At 42.8% G+C, this 20,031-nt stretch overlaps 1 protein-coding gene across 1 annotated transcript in view; it reads left to right on the plus strand.

Annotated features, from left to right (window-relative positions):
- Nucleotides 1-5,386: 5,386 nt before the first annotated feature.
- Nucleotides 5,387-20,031, plus strand: part of LOC128711260 (calcium-binding protein E63-1) — a 43,886-nt gene continuing 29,241 nt past the window's right edge. The window contains exon 1 of the mRNA XM_053806127.1: nt 5,387-5,858. Within this exon, the coding sequence (XP_053662102.1) occupies nt 5,387-5,858 (472 nt within the window). The remainder of the gene's footprint in view (nt 5,859-20,031) is intronic.

The raw sequence follows: 20,031 nt of genomic DNA on the forward strand, positions 1-20,031 counted from the left end.
GTTCGATTATCTTCCTTGGGCTCGGATAATTGGATTTAAGTACGTTATGCGATCCTTATGTTGAGGTTGAGGGATATGTCATAGAATATATCCTCGTATTTAGATGGTTTTGTATTTCCGTTAAACTCAATATATCTCCAAATAAGTTTTCCAAACATCCATATTCTTTATGAGTTCTTCCATTAATTTTGTGAATCAATTCGCCATTAATCAATATCTAAAACAACCAAACCCAAAACTACATCCTTCCATTAGCAAACGCTCAATATGTGGCTGTCTGTACAAGTTTTACTTGATGTACACGAAATCTACATGATGGCAACTATCTATCCATGCAGATTTCAATGGAAGGTAAGAAAATGCATTTAATTTATTTATGTAGCAGATGCGAAACTAACGATTTTCCTTTTGAATTAATAATGGTTTCGGTAAAACTATTTTCGCATTGAGTATCAGTTCAATGTTCCATTAGCGCAGAGAAATATATTCTACTTGAGTCCTGGGACACGGAGAACAGATATCAAGACAAAATCGGTGCCAATGGACTTTGTGACCCTTGTCATATTAGTACACTTCTCGTGTGGATGTGTAACAGAGCAGTTCGTACATGTGTTATAAATAGATAAATTGCTACCATACTGTCACAACATAACACAAAGACGAAACCTTTACTGTTTTGTTTACAGTTATGGGAAGCAAGTAAATATTTATGAAAAAAGAAAATTTTACTAACATGGAATACATTTTACAAGAATTGTTACTAACTCAAAACTTTTTGTATTTTACATATCTCCCATTATGCTTCACACCGTAAAAGGAGTGAGTCGTAAGTCGTTTATGTGAAATGTATACCAGAAATAGAAGATCATTTATAACTTAATATTAGCTTTGCAAAAGATAATACTGGTTCGAGTTCATGCAGCCTAACTAAGCCTTACGTTATTGGAAAGTCGTAAAAAATACGTCTTCGGAAGACTGCCTAAAGATTATGAGAATAAGATACACTTTCTATATTGATTATTCACAGTCAACCATTAATGAGAGAACGGTACATAGGTTTCGTAGACGTAGTTTGAGAATATCTTGCGTATTTACCTATTCGACGATGTAACCAGTTGGCAGTTTATCACCATCACTGCATCTTAATACGTGCATATCGATAGCACATATCGTTTGCTAACGAGGACGACCTGAAGAGGTTATTTACTATGAGTCAACCAAGTTGAACAAACTCTCACAACAGAGAAAGCAACAAACAATACATTATAAATTGATGCAAAATGTTACATTTTATGTAATGCCATATGTTAGAAGAGACATATTTAAGTACTTTGTGCTTTCGTTGCTTAAAGCAAATGTTTGTTTTAAAAAGATTATCCAAGACTCTAGGGTATCACTGATTGCTCCCGTCTCGAGTTGCAGTCACAGTGTTATGTGCTACGCTACACACTCAAGCACGTACTCTCTTTAAAATGACAGGTTCTTGTGTAAGATCGTTATAGGTTAAGCTGGTAGCTTAAATCACGTACTGACGAGTCTTTTGCAACGTGGCTAGTAAGATGAAGTTGCGAGCCATCACAGCGGCAGTAGCAGCAACAGGCAACTCGTTGAATGGAAATGTGGGCTGCGGAAAATTGGAAAACACCCCTGTGACTCGTGAAACGGCCATAAAACGATAATCTCTAGCGAAAGTCAACGAAGCGAGAAGGTCAACACGGTGGAGCACCCGAACAATACGGTTCGATAGTGCTACAAAATTTCAATCTTGCCGGCATCCACTTCGACCTCTGGCGGAACTGAACGGTCTGTAGCTGCCGTTTGCCGTGTTCGGTGTGACACTTGCTCCTTACGCGTTTGAGTTATGGTGAAACGTGCTACGAGCTTGCAAGGATTATTTTGAAAGCTCTCTAACGAAACAAACTAAAAATGTGTGTATTTGTGTGCACAAGCGAACAAATGCCGATTGTGCGAAGAAAGTTGCTACATGAACATTGTCCTCTTTGGAGACCACATCTCGTGCAATGTACGTTTGCTCTTGACCTTTTACCGGTATGTGGTAAGTGTCACATCGCTCAGGCACAGAACTGCCACTGCTTTGGGAAGCACAGCTTTCAGCAAACGGCTTCCGATGCTGTATACTGTTTCGATAATGTAATCACGTGTTCGGTTGCTCATGTAATGTACACGAGGCTGCAAACGATTGAACGCCTTTGCCCCAAAACTGAACGGGGATCGAGCATTTTGGGCTGCAAGCGTTCAGAAAATGGTTCCGTTTATTGATAGCCATTACGACAATTCAGTTATGCGGTTATTCAGTTTTATGGACGAAAGCCCCTGTTATTGACTTTCGTTTAGGATGTGCCGATGTTGTACTCGACGTGGAGGATTTCGTAGAGGTTTTCGTAGAGGTCCCGTAAATAGTGGGTAGCGGTGAAAAAATAAGAAAAAGAATACAGAATGTGCTCATTTAAGAATGGAACAAAAATGCTATATCCTGTTTGTTGATGAGCCCCTGTTATGCAGTGATGATGAAGATTAAAGTGAAAACTAGCGCATTTGTGTATTTAATATATACACATTTTTATAATACTAAATACATGAAAGCTAAAGCATTATTTTTTTCGTGATCTCCGGATGTTCTGAGGCTTATTCTGAGCATTGATTTTTGCAAAGCGTTGACTATTACTGACATCAGTGTATAAAAAACAGAAAACTATCATAGACATTTATCGTGATTTGCTCGAAGCATCATATTTGTATGGTAACATAAACCTCTCGTCTCGAATGCCTTGCCCTACGACTGGCAAGCATTTCAAGCAGAAAGCTTGCCCATCGAAACGGATTTTTCTACTTCCATTGGCATTTATCCTTTTTTTTCTTCGATCCTTTGTTGTCCTTCCGGGCCATCGGAATGCCGCTGGCGGGTACGGCAAGCGAAAAAGGGAACCGAAAATCCTCACGCTGCGATGAATTGCATCCCGAACTAGAGAGACATGGGAAAAGGGCAAAAACCACTCATCACCACCGATGAGATCGTGTCCGGCCACCAGCCTAGCACTTGCCAGCGCTTCCGGTCTCTAGCATTCTTGCCGTTAGTCTGCTATGCTGTTGAGATGGAGTACCGCGCGTACCATTTATCAGAGTGATTTATGAGAGTTGATTTGATTTGATATTTATGAGCTGCCGTTGGTCATTGGTCGAGTGATCAGAATCAGATAGAAACCCCAAAGCAAGCTCGTTTTTTTCTGTGCTGTGTTGCGGTTTTCTACGATCATGTGACGGGTGTTATTAGCTGGACATTCTCGCTGTATAAAGATCGTTCATTTTTACCATCGAACAGAAGCGAGATATTCATCAAGTTCGTTTCGGAGAATGCTTTCTAATGATTGTGTTGAAAGATACTGGGAAATGTTTATTGTACAACAATACCGACCCTTTAAGGATGTTCATGTCACGTATCAAGATTGATATTTCCACTATGCAGCTGAATTAATACGATACTAATGATATTCAAGTAACTCTACAGCCGAAAGGCTTGCAGAAACTTCGTTTAATGTTAGGAACAGGAAAAAAAAAAAAGAAAATTACTTGTATACTCTTCTGTTGTCTTCTGTTCTGTTCGTTAGAGATAGTCTGTAGTTTCTTAAAAAAAACATAAACAACTGCAAAGTGGAAGATAGCAACCGGGAAGTTCATTTCTACCGATGCGGATAAGGATTCCTTCATTTCCGGCTAGTGCTTTGTTCTAGTGCTTCCTTGTCGAGGTAAGAACCGACTGGGTATTGTTCCAGCGCTATTGAGTATGGAAATTGGAGAAGTACACCATGGTTTAAATTCATTTTCCTTTATCAAAACAAAGATCGTTAGGGTGTTGCAAGGTTAGTCAGTTGAAGGGGAACACTAGTAAATGTAATATACCACTGTGCCACACCAAGGTATCCCGATTTCTCGTTTGTATTTTTCGTTTTACTACTTTGGATTGCATCTTATATTGTTTTCGTTCTTTTCTTCAATTGTTTATGATTTTCAACGTACAATAGCTGGAATTTGGAGTACGATTCATCTTACTTTATGAATTTCTTAGAGCTTATCGTAAAAAGGAAAAAACTCATCCATTTAACGTTTTTAATCAAATCTGTAAATAACTTCATAAAAAATGTTAAAAATATTGAGTCAAATCAAAATAAGTAATAAACACTAGAGTCAAATTCATTTCTGAAAGAATTGGCATACCCTTACTTTCTACTTTACCACATTTAATAGTTAAAACTTTGGTGGAAATGTCAAAAGGTCGCCTTGTGGAACAAGTAACGTACTTCAAACGGCTTCATGGCATGCTCATAAACCAATGGTGGGTATTTTCTTTCACGCCACCGCACCATAAACTAGAATCATGCCGCTGATTAATCACACTGTGCAGCGATGTGTGAGTGTAGTGTATCGTGGCAAGGTAACAGAATAAATATCAACCGATTTTCAACCGACCACACTTCAGCTATGAACAACACGTAACTGCTGTTTGGTTAAAGTTGGTGGATGCATCTGCAGTGCATTGAAATTATCACATGCTTTACCTAAATCATCGTTCCATCCCCTATGATTATGTTCTTTTCCTTACTTCCGGTTCCTTTGCTTATCTTTCCACTTCCAGGTTAGTTTAGTGAAGCGCCCAATGTGTGCGGTTTAACAGATAAGCGTTCCCATCTCGACCGTCGTGTGTTGGACGACGCTACATAAGGTCATATGCTTTTAAAGAATCTACCCTTTGCCCAACGTGTCCCTACGCAAGCAACGGTCTCTAAAGAATTGTTTGGTTTTTCCGATGCTAGAACCTTGTCGCTTACCAGCCGCTGTCCCTTATCGTCTCTATATCAGTGGGTCTTGTCATCCATTTGCAATGTGCTGGGACTAACAGGGCGATAAACTGCTTCGCAGATGAGCTGTGAGAGGTAGTGAAAGCGAGGAGAAGGTGAACTCATAAAGTGCTACCATCGCTGGTTGAGAAGATAGTTTGATGTGTTGTATCTACATATCACCACTGTTTGCACCATTCGCCCCAGCACCAGCGTGTTCCGAGATTTCGTGCGGTGGCTTGCGATAGCGGACTCTGGAGGGTGATTTCACGGTCCCTGGTGATGCAGTTTCCAACGTGCTGAAGGTCGCCAACACACCGTATGCGAAGCCGAGATTCAGTCGGAGTTCTTTTGATTCTTCCTCATGCGGTCTCGCAATCGCCGTCGACCGGTCGTACAGTGAAATCATATTAATCAACAAGATAAGGAAACCCCTGACAAAGATCTCAGCGGGGAACGTCGGGTGCCTCGAGTGCCGGTCCTCGGTCACAGCCCACACAACCCACAGGTGGTAAGAAGTGTGAAGGCAAGATATGAGTAGTTGCTCGCCAACAATGGGCGCAGAGGGAAAAATGGCAAGTGCTAGCAGTATGGGGCAGCATGTGGAGGTCGCTGACAGCCACTCGGTGCAGCTGTTGGGAGCGATAGAAGCGTCGCCATCATCGCTGTCGTCGTTGTCGTCATCGTCGTTACCTGCTGAAGTCAACTTCAGTGGAAAGGAACACAGTGTAGACAGTAATTTCCTGACACCGCGTGCGGCACGTGAAGGAACGCCGCCACGGGCGGATGCGCAGATCGAAATAGGTTTACCACCGCGAACGCCGCCGACCGGATGTGCCAGTGGTGATAGTGGTGAAAGCAACAGTGCCAATAGCAGCAGCGAACCCAGCATCGCTGGAGCGCAACCGACAGCAGAGGCCAGCCAGCCAAAAAAGAAGGTCATTCGGCGCATCGTAAAGGTCCGGCGCGTCGTCAAAAAGATGAAGAAAAAAGACGAAAAGTTCTGTGAGTGATCATTTCGTCCTACCTTTCCCGTGTTGTGGGTTCTGTTGTCCTGCTCAGTATTTCTTCATTACCCATGAACGAACGTGTCGCTCCAAGACACCTACAGTATCGCCTCTGGACCTTTTCGGTGGTAATACTTTATCGCCCGAAACTCCGAACGACCAGGACCAAAGAAGGAGCATGAGAACAGGAGAGAAACGTACCGACAGCCTCGGCGCGCAGACCATGACCTTCGACCGGAAGTCACCCTTAACGAGACCGACGCGCTCGAAAGCTTCACCGAAACGAAACGCTCCATCAACTCTGACAATGTGCAAGTTTGTAGTGACAAGTTCTTGCCCTTCGCTGGTGACATTCCATTCATCGAACGACGGCAATCGGCTGTGGCGCTATAAAGATGATGCTTTTCATCAGCAAACAATGTCGGTTGCGATAAGATATCTCGCAAGACCTAAAAAGAACGACAGATGGACTTCGTACCAGCGGTTTGGGTTTGGTTTAGTTTTTGGACCAACAGAAAACCGCACATGATTGCAAACACTGTACAGGTTCTGCTTCGCCTTTGATAAGCGACTTGATTGGTGTTGATAATCGACTATCAATTGTGTTTTCGTTCCATCACCGACCACTTCATTAGCCACGCTAATCAATTAACAGCGTACCTTATCGCACGAACAGTTATCGTTGCTTTCAGTTTAGTCATGTGTGAACTGTAAACAGAGTTGGTCCATGAACCCAATTTCTGAAGTTTGAGTGTGACAAATACACACTCATTTATAAACCCTGCGCATGATTTGATGTTATTTCTCCTAAGCGCAGGGAATTAACGCTGTATGGATGTTTTTCGTTTATATCTGCTGTTTTAAGTTCCGTTGATCATTATATCCTACATTCAACATTGTAGGGGCATTTCTGGCATAATTTATACAGTTCTTCCTACAAAACAGCATTTTTCGGGGTTCGCCGAGGTCATAAGCGGACGCCTACTCCGCCCACCATTAGATCCGCCACTGTGAACCGCATACTGGTAATAGATGTTTCTTTTAGTATTTTGAATCTCAGGTTATAGGTTGTCATGTTCAATAATGTTTTGTAAACACCAGTTCAGTAGAATCTTTCTTCTTCTCTATCGGCACAACAACCTCAAGAGGTCTGGGCCTGCCATTTCTGGCCATCTTTGAATTTAACCCGTAGCAGGATAGTAAGTACTGCGTATGGAAGATTGGTGCGGAAGGAATTTTGAACCGGTCCATCGATGATGCATCGATGAAGCACCAAGCCGCCAAAACAAGCTTTACTATTCATAATTTTCGGCAATAACGAGCAGAAATTATGAAAATTTATTTGAAGAAACTTCTGAAACCAGAATGCGCTTATCTCGGCGACTACTATTGCCATGGAAGCCAACCTCGATACCACAGGCTGTTTGACAACATCTGCACGTCACTTACTAGATAGAGTATGGCTAAGCTAAGAAAATGGAAAAGGAGGAAAATGAATGAATCAGGAAATGAAGTGACGTGACAGATTGGCATGTTTTCCACATGCGGGTGTTTTAAATTTGGTTTGCGTTGGTCTGGTTGGTATCAGAATGCTGTTTAGAATACAATGCCTCAAATGGTGATTAAGCGTCCTAGAATTGTAAGATATTTTTCAGAGTTGATTTGTAACAACGTGTGCATTTTTGTACAATTTTAAATAACATCGAAATTTTATGTCAATAGATTTCCCAGCCGCTAAATGGAAAACCCAGCATGTATCATCGTTTATAATTATCCTATTATGTTCAGACACATTTTGACAACTTTATCAGTCAATTTGTATAGGGCACTACGAAAGCAGTGAGGTCACAGCTTTCGAGGTCTTATTCAAACAGGAGGCGTCACACCGGAGTGAAAAATTTATCCATAGCGAAGCATTTCGTACTTCAATATCTTCAATCAGGCAACTATAAAATCTTTCTTCCTTTCGTGCCCAAAACAAAGTCTTGAACTATTTCGTTGACCGCAAACGTTGCCATGAATTGCAAAAGATTCTAAAGATGGCGACAAAGTGATCTTTTCGTTCTTACTGGAAATTGCAACAATCTGAAATACAGTGAAGAAGCACCTGAAGAGTGTGGATTTTAGGTGAAAATTTCAATAGAGACCATTCGCATCTGACCAGGAGGCAATCTCCAAGAAGAATTGTCTGAAGATTTTCATGAACAATTTCTATTCGAATTGTTAAGGAAAACCAACCCTCCAACCCAAAGAGAAGGGGAAAGCCAAACAGAGTTTTAATAGAGGATAGAGAATAATATGGGATCTAACCCAAAATAACCAAACTTAAAAAAATCCCCCCAGAAAATTTCTCGATCTACCACAACATATTGTGTTCTTATTGATGCTTATATATTGATCTTATTGATATTGAGAAAACATATTGTGTTCTTAAGAGACAACTTACTTGGGTTGTTCGTTAGAGTTTCAAAATTGCCATGATAATCTTATGTTTTCGAGACTAAAGCCTTTGCTAAAGTTCTACACCGTTGGTGTCGTTGCACCTTTTGGCCACAATTTCGACAAAACCTTCGACGTCCCTGGTTTTGCGACATCACTGGCACAGTGTTTGGTGATCCAATTCAAGATCCAATTCAAGAAAAAACTAATGGACGAATGTAAGTCGTGGAGATGATAATAAGTAGTGAAGGTGAAGCGTACTAACTAGGACCATTATTTTCAACCCCTATGCAACATGTAATACACAACCAATTATTATGGTATATAATGTGAAAACGTATACAAACATTAGAATGCCAATTTTGAAACATATTCCGAACAACGTTATGTTTGGGAATGGTGAGGGGGAACTGATGATTAAATTAGAATAAGCTTCTTTAATCGGGTTTTTTATCTATGGGCATGTTTGATTGTTCATTGTTATGTTTTCATACGACACTTAATTCTAATGTAGGCAAAAATGCAAAGCAATTAGCTCTACGTTTAATATGTCGTTTGTGCAAATAAACAAACAAACTATACTGTTAAAAGCTTCTTAAAGCCCTTTACTTTGTTGTTCGTGTATAAATCTGAATATGAACTAATAAGGTTTTTCGTTCACCACAGGCCACAGCAAGCACGATAGTCATAACTCGCAAAGCACAATTTCAACAACAAAAAATTCTCCAAACGTGATAAAAGCTTGACACGCTCTAGGTGAGAAGGTAAACTTTGTTACAGCCGCTGGGGGGAATTATTTCCTAATCGCACGCAGCCGAATTATCATGCCTGTGCTAATGCTTTCACACACTTTACCAAGTTACCAAAAAAAAACCTCCCCCAGGGGTTTCCCTGATTGGACAGTAGACGGCACGATGGAGAAGGCTAATTTCTGTGATTTCTCCGAAATACCGATTTAATAATTCATGCACCAACCAATCCCCTGCTGCCCCATTAACAGGAAGCGGTAGATGATATTCGGGGCAGCGTTTTTGTTTCGGTCATCCGTCCGGTTCGTCACGACCTGATGCGGTCGCGTTCCATTTTGCTTTGCTGCCATACCCCACGGAGGTACCGGGTATAATGAAACCAGGCTCTTTCGACATCCCATCGACACCCAGTGGGGCCGCAGGCCGGTCACGAAACCGAACCGGAAAGGCGGAAAATTTGTGTCCTCCCATCGAGTCGGGCAGCATTCTGAACCGGGGTGTCGGTGTGTGCCGGTTGGTTGTGGCTACCGTCCAGCTGAACCGGACCTGCTCGATGTCAACGATGTAACGCCATTGTAGTGGACAAACATACACACACATACACAGACACATACACGCTTCCACTGGTCACCGGACACCGAAAACAAGCCGAAACGGGGCAGTGTAGAGCGTGTCAGCACTTTGCGCTGTTTGTTGAGCTTTGGTCGCCATGAATAATTTATGAAGCGGCAGCACCGGTGACCAAACATGGCAACGAACCATTATGGAGGAGCGTGCATGTGGCCGTGTGCCAGGGGATTGAGTTGTGATTGCCGACCCGGGGTTCGTCAATCCTTCCCGCTTTTTGTTTCGACAAACACCTCCAAACACCGTTGCTTTCGGAACCGTAAATTCCGTTGCACACATCCGGCCCGGCCGGACTTATGCGACGAAGTCACGAAGGATCACCGGCAATCACAATAACAATAATGATAATCGGCGTAATCATTTATTACCATCACAAGTGTACGATAACGGGTAATGCTCGAGAGGCTTCGGGGTATTACTTTTGATGGTGTGCCATTGTTTTTTTCAAGTGAGTAAATTAAAACTGTGGCAAGCGCTAGCACCAACCAGCTTTGGTTTATGTAGATGCGTAACAGTGCTTTGGGGCGTGTATTAAAATTAGTTTTCAAATTTAGTAGCTGTAGTGATATTTGGAATATCATTACATTTTTTGAAAATCATGCATTACTTCAAGGGCGCAGCAACCAAAGCGTTAATCTGTGATCAGTGCTAGTCACTATTTTTTCATTTCGGTACTGAAGTTCAATTGGGTTAAAGTTTACTCAGGTTATTATTTGCTGCTGAGCTTGATTTCTTAAAGTTAGTAGTAAAGAAATTAAGATTGATAAAAGAGAAATATTGTTTGCAGATCACAAGAAGCATGGAATCCACCACTTGATAGCAACACTTTAATTTCAGTTGCGCTATAACATCAACTCACCTTAGCAATGCGATTGTACAATTGAGTTACTTCTTGCATTTTGCAGAACCCTATTTTGAATAAACATTTAAATGAAATTATGCGAAACATTATCGGGCGGCTGTACCCCAACTGACCAGAACCTTAGATAATGCCAGCCAAAAGAAAAATGTTAATGTTTTTCTAGGATTTGTTGTGTCTCTGTTGTGCTGGCCTTGAAGTGATTGGAATCGATTCTCTGATTGGGATTTGCCCTAAAAAATTCTGTCAATTGATTCCGAACGCCTTTAGGGAGGTTGGTGGTCTTCGGTTAAACGTTATTATTATTAACAGTCGCACCTTCTGAGATATTGTCTGCTGGCCAGATGCGTCAGGTCTTGATAAACACTTTCACAGTCCATATTGTCCATGTACATATTCACTATATGGTCAGTTGCTTTAATCTACAGGGAGAACGCAGGGATCCCTTTGCCTTCGCACTTCATCTTAAGCTTCTGCTGCGATTTACGGTAATCTGTCATTTATCAGAACGAGTCAGAAACCTACCACTCTGGCCTTTCTTAACATAGAAAAGCATATTATAATAGCCAGATCGACCATATCGGGTGAATACGAAGAGTTTTACCTTTTTGATTCGTTGTGACGGTTGGAATTTTCACAACATGGAACAACAACATTAGAAATAGTTTGCAATCATTATGATTGGTAATGAGAAGCTTTCAAACATTCGAGAAGCATTGTTTGGACAAGTTGCGATTGTGTTAATAGGATCTTCAGATTTTAGTTTTTGTTTGTTTTGTAGCGTGTTTTTTTATTTAAAAAATCACTAGATTTCTTGTATGAGACAGATTTTTATAATTCTTTTGCTGTTTTGAAATATTTATTAACTCATTTCATTTGGTATCAAATAATACGTAGACGTATTATATTTTTACTTAGCAATAGTATTATTAACCTTGACGTTTATAGTTTTGGCTATGTAGTCGCTTTTGTGCACATTAAACAAAGTAGTAAGTTTAACATTCTCATGAAAGTTCAACATACGCAATACTCTTCTAATAAATCGGTGCGTTTTGATATTGTTACAAGAAGGGAAATGTACAGCGCAACTCAAATCCTTTATAAATACTTCTGCACTGCTCGAACTAACCGATGGTTCGCTACGCAATTAACATCAATTCTGACCCTCGTGCGTAACGCTCATAATACAAACGAAAACGTGTCCCGACGACGGTAAAAAAAATCGAGATTGTACCATTAGCCATACAGAAACGAGCGGAGAGTGTGTTCGTGCAGACCATGCGGTTCACACGATTGCTCGATCAATCATCGGTCAGCGGTGCGTGAGCTGGACACGAAACGTGCGAGCAGTAAACGATTGCCCGTTGTTTATTGTTACATTGTGGTACGCTAGATGAATTTATTTTACCGCTCTGAACTAACGGCTAGTAAAAGGGGCATTGGTTCACATTCGTGCATTCGTGAAGCAAGCTCAGAATGGCTTATGATTTATAATTGATTTTGAGTTTGCATTTGTTTACTTTTCGAATACGTAAGCTAGATTATTAGATGAAACGATCGCACTGTTGCCAGTGCGCGTGATGTAACTTTTTGGACCAAACCTAGCTTAACCATCGCGGTGACTATGGAGCATACACCATTTAGCATGCGAGACCGAATGAAACACGGTCTGATGGGTAGCACAAACGCAACTCTGTGTGCCTTTTTCGAGAACGGCCAATGGAACACAAAATTCAATGTGACACAATCTACACCAGGGTTTACACGTACCGTTTTATTGCTCTATGGCAATCAAAATTCCATTTCGAATCCGTTTGGACGCACCTCGTATGCGGGGTGTCGGTGCGCAACAAATGATTCTTCAACCTGGTGAATGTTAAAAGACAAAATAAAACACAAAAAATCCTGTTTTCGCTTCATAGCTCTCCCAGCGCTTTCGCTAAAAGCAATAAGACTAGCAAACATCATTCGAACCATTCCACTTCACCGAATCGCTCCGTGTCGCATTTTTTTCCCTTCTCCAATGACCGATTGTCGGAGCAAACAGCATTAAGCCGAACGCACAGCTGTTGACAATAATTTTGGCCACAACCGTTCCGTGGTGGAGATCTGCGGCAAATTGGACTTCATTCTAGATAAAGCTCTGTTTTCCCCTTGAAAGCAGAATTCTAGCGAGAGAGGGAGAACAAAACGAAGATGAGACCGTGATCTTTCACCGATGTCTTCTGGTTTGGCATGGGGCCAGCATCCGGCGTATGTGTGTACATGCACATCGTGATGACTGTTTGTAAACGTAATGTACAATAATGCTGTATTGGTAAAGGTTATGCAAGAGGAAAGAAAACCGTACGACCGAAAGTACACTGCAGGGCAGCGCTGAGAACGAACGGAAAACATCCGTGTGTGACTTTTAGACGGGCAACAAACAGTTTACGTTTTGAGAAGACAAAGGAGACATGTTGCCTTCCTACCGTTTCGCGTATTGGATTGCGAAACGAACATCACATCATGATGCGTGAAATTTGATGTTACTGGATCAGAATATGAATTTTCCCGAGCATTGAAAATGTGACACAATGTACGATGGAGACGCCCAGTACTTCGAACGCTTTCGTGTAACGCATTACGTAACGTCCTGCTTTCCGTTGCATGCTGCAAGTGGACATTACGTAATAAATTAAAAAATCTATTACGAAAATGTTCCATTTACCGAAAAACGCTCTAGTACGACGAAACGAGACAATCCCCATCATCATCATCATCGTCATATGCCATCAAAGCTTATTCAAAGCTTTTTATCATGGGACTTAAAATTAAAAACACAGTAATGCACTTACAAGGGATCATTCAACAACACAAACACAGCACCACCACCACCACTACTGAATGTTTCATCAATTGACCCTTTTCAAACAACAACAATGCTGACCGCCTTTCTGTTTTCTTCTCTATACTTCCTTTTCCTCTAGGTAAGTAACGATCGCTGTCAAGTGGAAAGTGACTGGTATTGTGATAACGGCGTGAGTAACGATTAACGGATAATTTCTGTAAATGATACATTGCTTGCCATTTCTCTTAATTGATTGAGGGATTCCCTTTCCTCTGTGTGTAGTTGTTTGAATCAAAATATCTTAAAGCGAACTATTGGGACGTTTCTGATACTGTTTTCCGGCTTCTACCTCGAACGACCCAGTCCTACGAAGTACTCCTTCATCGAGGTAAGGAATTTTCGTTAGGTCTGGTATAGGACGCTATTCGTTTAAGGGGATTAGCAACGAACCCTGGTTCGCGTCCCCACATACCCGTCCTTATCGCGCCTTTCTCTCTCCTTTTGTCTACGTCTACTACCTGACAACGGAAAATAACTCCCGGCAGACGGTTGCTATTTTGCGCGGACGCGCTACAGTAGCGCACTCTATGCTGCCATTCCGGTGCGTATCATTGTATCCTTTCGATGTCGACCTTTCTTGGAAAATGTGTGAAAATAATGCGACCGGCAGGCAAGCGCAACACCGACAGGCGTGAGTGAGCGTGAAAAGCCCAACAACCGCTTTGCCCAACCGTTGTCAACCTTTGTCGGTGAATGCGCCAGCCACCAACTCCTTCCCCCACCGCTTCCCACTCCTGTCTTCATACCCTTGTTGGGTGTGTGTCGTATCCTCGCGGGTAAAAAGCTTCCTTTGCAAGTGTGGTAAGCTTCCCCCCACGGGATCGGTTGTACTTTTCAGTTTCACGCCGCAACTTGCTGGGATCAAGACACTCGGAAGCTTCGCCCCGTTGCGCCTCTCCCACACACCTCACCTCATCGCAATCCAATTTTTATTCCCTATCGCTTAATATTTTGGACCCATTGCCCTTCGTCGCTGCGGTGAACTTGTATTATTCCTCGCCGTGCAAAACTGTTCTTCCCACGGACGCTTTATCCCGAGTTTCTTTGTTCTGCTCGATGTTTCACGCTGTGTGTTTTTTTGTCCTTATTTCTTCCTCCCATTCTCCCTGAGGGACTGACTTTACTCCATGTGCCGATTTGTCTGGCCTTGTTTTTGTTTTGTCCTTATGTGTGTGTGTGTGTGTATGAGCGATTTTTTTGGCTGTTGTTTAGAGCGGAAGAAAAGCGACGTAACATAATAGTCGTTTTATTTATGCATAAAGGTGGGAAGAAACGGTTACGGATAAGGGTCTAACCACCCCTCCCCCCAGGGTGATGTACGACAATTCGGGTAACTCCCGGGGCCGGTGTTGAACAACACGATTAGCCTTTAAATGAAACGATGTTTAAAGGCGAGAGATAAAAAAAAAACGCTGAACTTGCGTGACGGCACGGTGAATGGCCCCATTTTTGTTTTGTTTCGCACGCCTGCTTTCTTCAATCGCGTGTTTGAGGACGAACACGAAAAGTTGATTGCTGCAATACGGTTCCTCGAGTAGCCCGGTCCAATTTTTATTGGTGAATCGTTTACGACTAAGCTCATTCAAAGATGTTTGTGTGTGCAATTGTTTTCATTTGCGACGTACGGTTGGGTTGATTAGATTGCTTCTCATTTTTATAGTGCTAGTTATGTAAAATTATGGCACGAAAAAAATTCGCGTCATTTTATCGCACTTTAAATGCAATCTCACGAGCGGTTATCGCAATTGTTCCGTTCGCCATAGGTACTGCCGTTGGTTTGTATACAATGAATACTAATATATCTGACTTAGTAATGTGAATGAACACATTAGCTCAGATTGGTGCTCCATTCCCACAGGAAACTCACGCAATCTTTCTCCTTGACCTAACCAAGGAAAAGCGATAAGTGAAAGGAAAGGCAAATCATGAAGCGTATTGCGCATTGCACACTCCAAACAACACCGAACGCATTATTCACGTTTCTGCCGCGAGGTGGTTATAGGGTTATTTGTTTCTCGTTTTTCCGCTCCTTAGAAGCAGCTAGAATATTTGTTTCTCTTTCGTGAGTTTTTGCTGTCACTGTTCACTGTTGTCCTTGTCTTGTTTTGAAAGTGGGTTTCTTCGTCACTCGAGCACTCTTAACTTCGTTTTCTACTATCATGAGTAACGTATATCATATTTTACTACTGGAGGCTTGCTCTACCTCTCACAAGAGACTAAAACTCTCTCGTTCTCTTCTTGTTTATTTGTACCAAAACACTGTGAGCATCCAGATGAAAATGGCACTTGTGCAGCTCAAAAAAAGATGAGCAACACGAACTCAGCTAGAGAGTGGCACACGAATGAGCGTGTTTTTCCGAGAGTAGCTATGGTTTCGATTTTCCGCGAGAGTTTCACACGGCAACTCCGGCGGTAGTGCGACCTCGGTAATGCGAACGGCGAGTCAGTTTTTCACTAGATCTCGACAAATGTAGGTCACCCGATATACCCACCAATACCGGTTCACGGAGTAGTAGTGTGTGCATATGTAAGCCCCGAAACTAGCCGTTATTCCTGCTTCCCTATCCCACGAAACACACGCGCACCCAGCGTGTTCCGTTTCCCTGTGTCTGCCGAGCATGAAAAGTACACCATACACAGTCGTCAGTACCGTTGGATAATCGGGCGACCTGGAAGGTTTGTTACCAACTAGTAATCGCCCCGTGCCAGCTGTGTACATTCGGTCATGCTGGAAAAGCTGCACCGTGTTAAACAACGCATATCGAAACGAATGGTTTTTTGAGTGTTTTGCACTATTCTAACCACCGAGGAGTTGGTGAATATTGAGCAACTCTCCATCAAGTGACACAATGTGTGTTTAGTGCGTGTTAAAAATCGCCATTCCGCTGGGGCAAAACTCCACAAAATGTAGGCCATTCCGAGAAACAACCGATTAAGTGTTTCCTGCTGCCGTTGCGTTCCCTTCACGACGTCCGGTTTAACGAAAGGAAAACACCACTAGCGTCGCAAAAACCGTGCTCGGGAATGTTCCACCCGAGCAGCAACAGTGAGGCCACGTGGTCGATGAAAAAGCTTCCACTCGCTCGCACATTTCCGTGGCGACGTGGCACGTGAGCCGTTCCAGGACATCATTACACGGCGGCACGTTTCGCACCACCTCTCACCTCACCGCCAGGCGTTCTCTGGAGGTGTTCAAGCCAAAACAAAAACAAACACGGTGGGTCGTGAGTGTAGTTCATGGCCTAGTGGTGGTGGTTATGAGGGAGCTTTTTCGAATGCAGCCAGTGCTTGGTGGGTGCGAATGCGCATCGAGTGTGAGTTTGTTTGTAGCGCGTCAGGAGGGAGACAAATCGCAAAGTGGATGTAAAATGGAAACCTGGAATTCAGCGTCTTGTGTCCTGTGATGTGCCAGTGTGCGTTTGTCTGTGGTTGTGTGCCGTTTCGACGCAAGTCCATTTGTTTTTGTTTATATACAGTTTATCAAGCAGTAGAAGACTACTCTCAGCTGGCATCTAAATTTTTACTTTCCTCAGTGTACTCTCAAGGAACATAGCTTTTGTATGGCCTAGACCACTTTACACGAATAATCTAGTCTTATTGTCCTAGGGTGGATTTAAGAAAAGGTCAACTTTCAAGTGTTTGTTTGAATTTTGAATCGATTCGCCTCACGCTCCGTATCAAGAATAGTTGGTACGAGTAATACTTGCTGGTGTGGACAAGGCTACCCAAACAATGTACTTCAAGTAAAAGGTTTTGTTTAAAATGTATTTCCACCATTGTCGATTTTTGTTTACGTATTATTTACACTTTACAGCCTTTTCTTCCCCAGAAATGTTCCACCATTTCTCTTTCACCCCTTTCTCGATCGTCCTCTCTCAGTACACTTACCCATTGGAAGGAAATGTAAATGAGTGAGCTAAAACAAAATAAAACACTTCAACCGAACCCGCAAAATCCTTACCCCCATTACAGCTGGGACGGATGTGAAGCAGTGCGATTGTGTAGAGCTTTATTTTCCTTCGTCTAGCCCCTTGAATCCTCGTGCTCGGGAGGATGCTGCTGACGGTTCCCCATTGGCATCCCTTTCGCAACTCCCGCGGCTTTCCGTAGTGATAGTGGTTAGTGTTACGCATATCCCAGTGTTGTCCTTCCCTCCGATAAACCTCCAACACCACCTCCCCACCAAAGGGTGGTACAAAGTGTCAAGTGCTTCCGAGGCCTCTTCAACATCACCCTTTACAAGCCGATCTCGAACAGGTTTACGGGGACGTAAAGTTCGCTTTTTTGCCCCCAGCACTTCTCCCACTGTGGGAACTTTCGCCCTTTGTCGTGCTGGTTTTTTTTTTGCTCATCGAAAATCAAGCGACAAGGACTCGGCGGCTCCGGAAAGGGCTCACGTGAACGGACTGCCGGCTGTTGCGTGACCCGAAACACAAAGAATACTTCCTGTTGCTCGGGAGCACCGTACGCGCGTGCCCGTGTGATTCTGTCCATTTATGTGTGTATTTTGGTAGCGACCAGCGAACACAATGAGTCAAAATTTCATCAACCTTTCGGAGATCCGAGGTGAGTGTGTGTTTATTTTTTTCTTCCCTTATGATTTTTGTGCGTGAAGATACCGTGTTGATTTAGAGGAATAATTGAAGTGTCGACAAAAAAAAGCACCCTAGTCGGCTTCCCTCCGCGGCGCACCAACACCAACAGTGGACGATGGATGTTTGTGCGAAAAGGTTCTCGTACACGGGTTTTAGTGTTTCCAAGCGAGTACGTGTTGATGGATGAGATCATTTCATGTCAGTGAATCAAACAGGGGAAAAAAAAACTGTACATATCACACCGAACTTACAGGTGTGAAAATGGTCTTGTTTCACGCTCTCGCAGGGATGGTCGAATATTGTTGGTGGAAGAGTGTTGAAAAGCCTATGACTAGGTGTTGTTACGTTTTTTCTTCTCGTTCACCCCTTTTTAACACTGCACCAGATTGTAAAGTTCGATACAGCAGTGGTTTACATACGTTCGTTTTAGAGTGGAGAATGGCGTGAGTTGGTGAGCTTGGAGAGATGGTTTAATGCTACCGTTCATTGCACGAGCTAACCCCGATCGTAAAGACGTGTTCGAACGTGCTTGAGCTAGATTACGTAACGTAAACCGTTTCCTAGCAACCGTGTTGTGTAACGATGATGCAGGCGCCTGGTTAACGGTGGCGAACTAACTGCATCCGTTGCTAGAATGCGCTAAACGTAACGAAAGAGATGCATCGATTGATATTCTTTATTGTTGATGAAAACTGAAAAACTAAAAGCAATTACAAATATGTATCTTGGAAAAATTTAAACCTCAACTAGAAGCGTTTTAAAATTGACTCGCAATACGTTTTCGCCTCAAAACTAAAACTTTGACGATTAGGGTACTGGGAATACTTGCTGGGAATAGCATATTCCCAAGAAGTAGTAAAAGCGTTGAAGAAGAGAAAGAAGGTACCTATCAATGAAACCGACAGTTAATATCCTTTTCATGACCATTGCCACAAGCCTCAAGCCGAAACGCAATCTGCCGCATAAATTAGCTTTTAATGTGGTACCATGAAGGGTTTCTGTCCGTGTATCCGTATCATCTTCACCGCAGCCCGAGGCAACCTGCAACACTGGGACACCTTAATCTTTCGGTGCTCGCCGTTCGCCTTAACGATGTTTGGCCATGCCAAACGAAACGTGTCGGATTGCGTGTTTCGGTTCAATTTGAGACGGGAAGCCATTTTTGTTGTTTTTTGCTCTTTCTTGTCCTTCTAGCTTCAACCGCAGCTGGAGCCCAGTCAACGGCGTCTACTACAATGAAATCGTTGCGTAGCGTGGGAAGGAATATTAATTTGATTTTCCATATCTCCACCACCCTTGCTGGGTGTTGCTGGCTTGATTACACGAGCTTGTCATATCTGCTACCCACCGACATCCGAAGGCCACAGTCGCAATTTACATAGAAAATCAAGTCGCTTTTATCCGGTGTCACTGTTGTACCGTCCGCATTTTGATATAATTTATCGAACAGAACATAACTTTTCTGCTATCCGCTATCCGTAATGCCCCATTCTCCGCCCCCCTTCCCCGAGAGATGTTTTGGTTTTGATAGTCCCCGGATACAAGCGATCCAAAACGGAGGAATCGAACAAAATTAAAACCAGCCGAACCATGATGGGTTCGGTTTAAATTATGTCGGTTGGAAAATTAGCGAACACTGAAGTTTCGCTGCCGAAGCGTCATCAACATTCAAAAACCATCAATAATATGTACAAAAACTCGTACACACTCACACATACATAACTCGTTGAACATCGGTCCCAAGACACAACACAAGGAGGGATGCGAACGGCAAAACAGTCGCTTTAGAAATTTCACCCAAAAAACTTTCCATTTAGCAGGGAAACGAGCATTATCTCGAGGCCAAGGGCTAACTTCACAACACGTTCTACGCTGCAGCCGGCTTTCCCACCGTCCCTGCTTGCTAGCGTCATTTCCGGTACATTGCATGGCACTTTGTCCGCTTTCCTCTCAGTCCACAGCAATGGATATGAATGATTTTATATAACGTCTGTCCAGACGGGGCGTTTGCG

Source organism: Anopheles marshallii, chromosome 3 (genome assembly GCF_943734725.1).
Source record: "Anopheles marshallii chromosome 3, idAnoMarsDA_429_01, whole genome shotgun sequence".
Taxonomy (NCBI): Eukaryota; Metazoa; Arthropoda; class Insecta; order Diptera; family Culicidae; genus Anopheles; species Anopheles marshallii.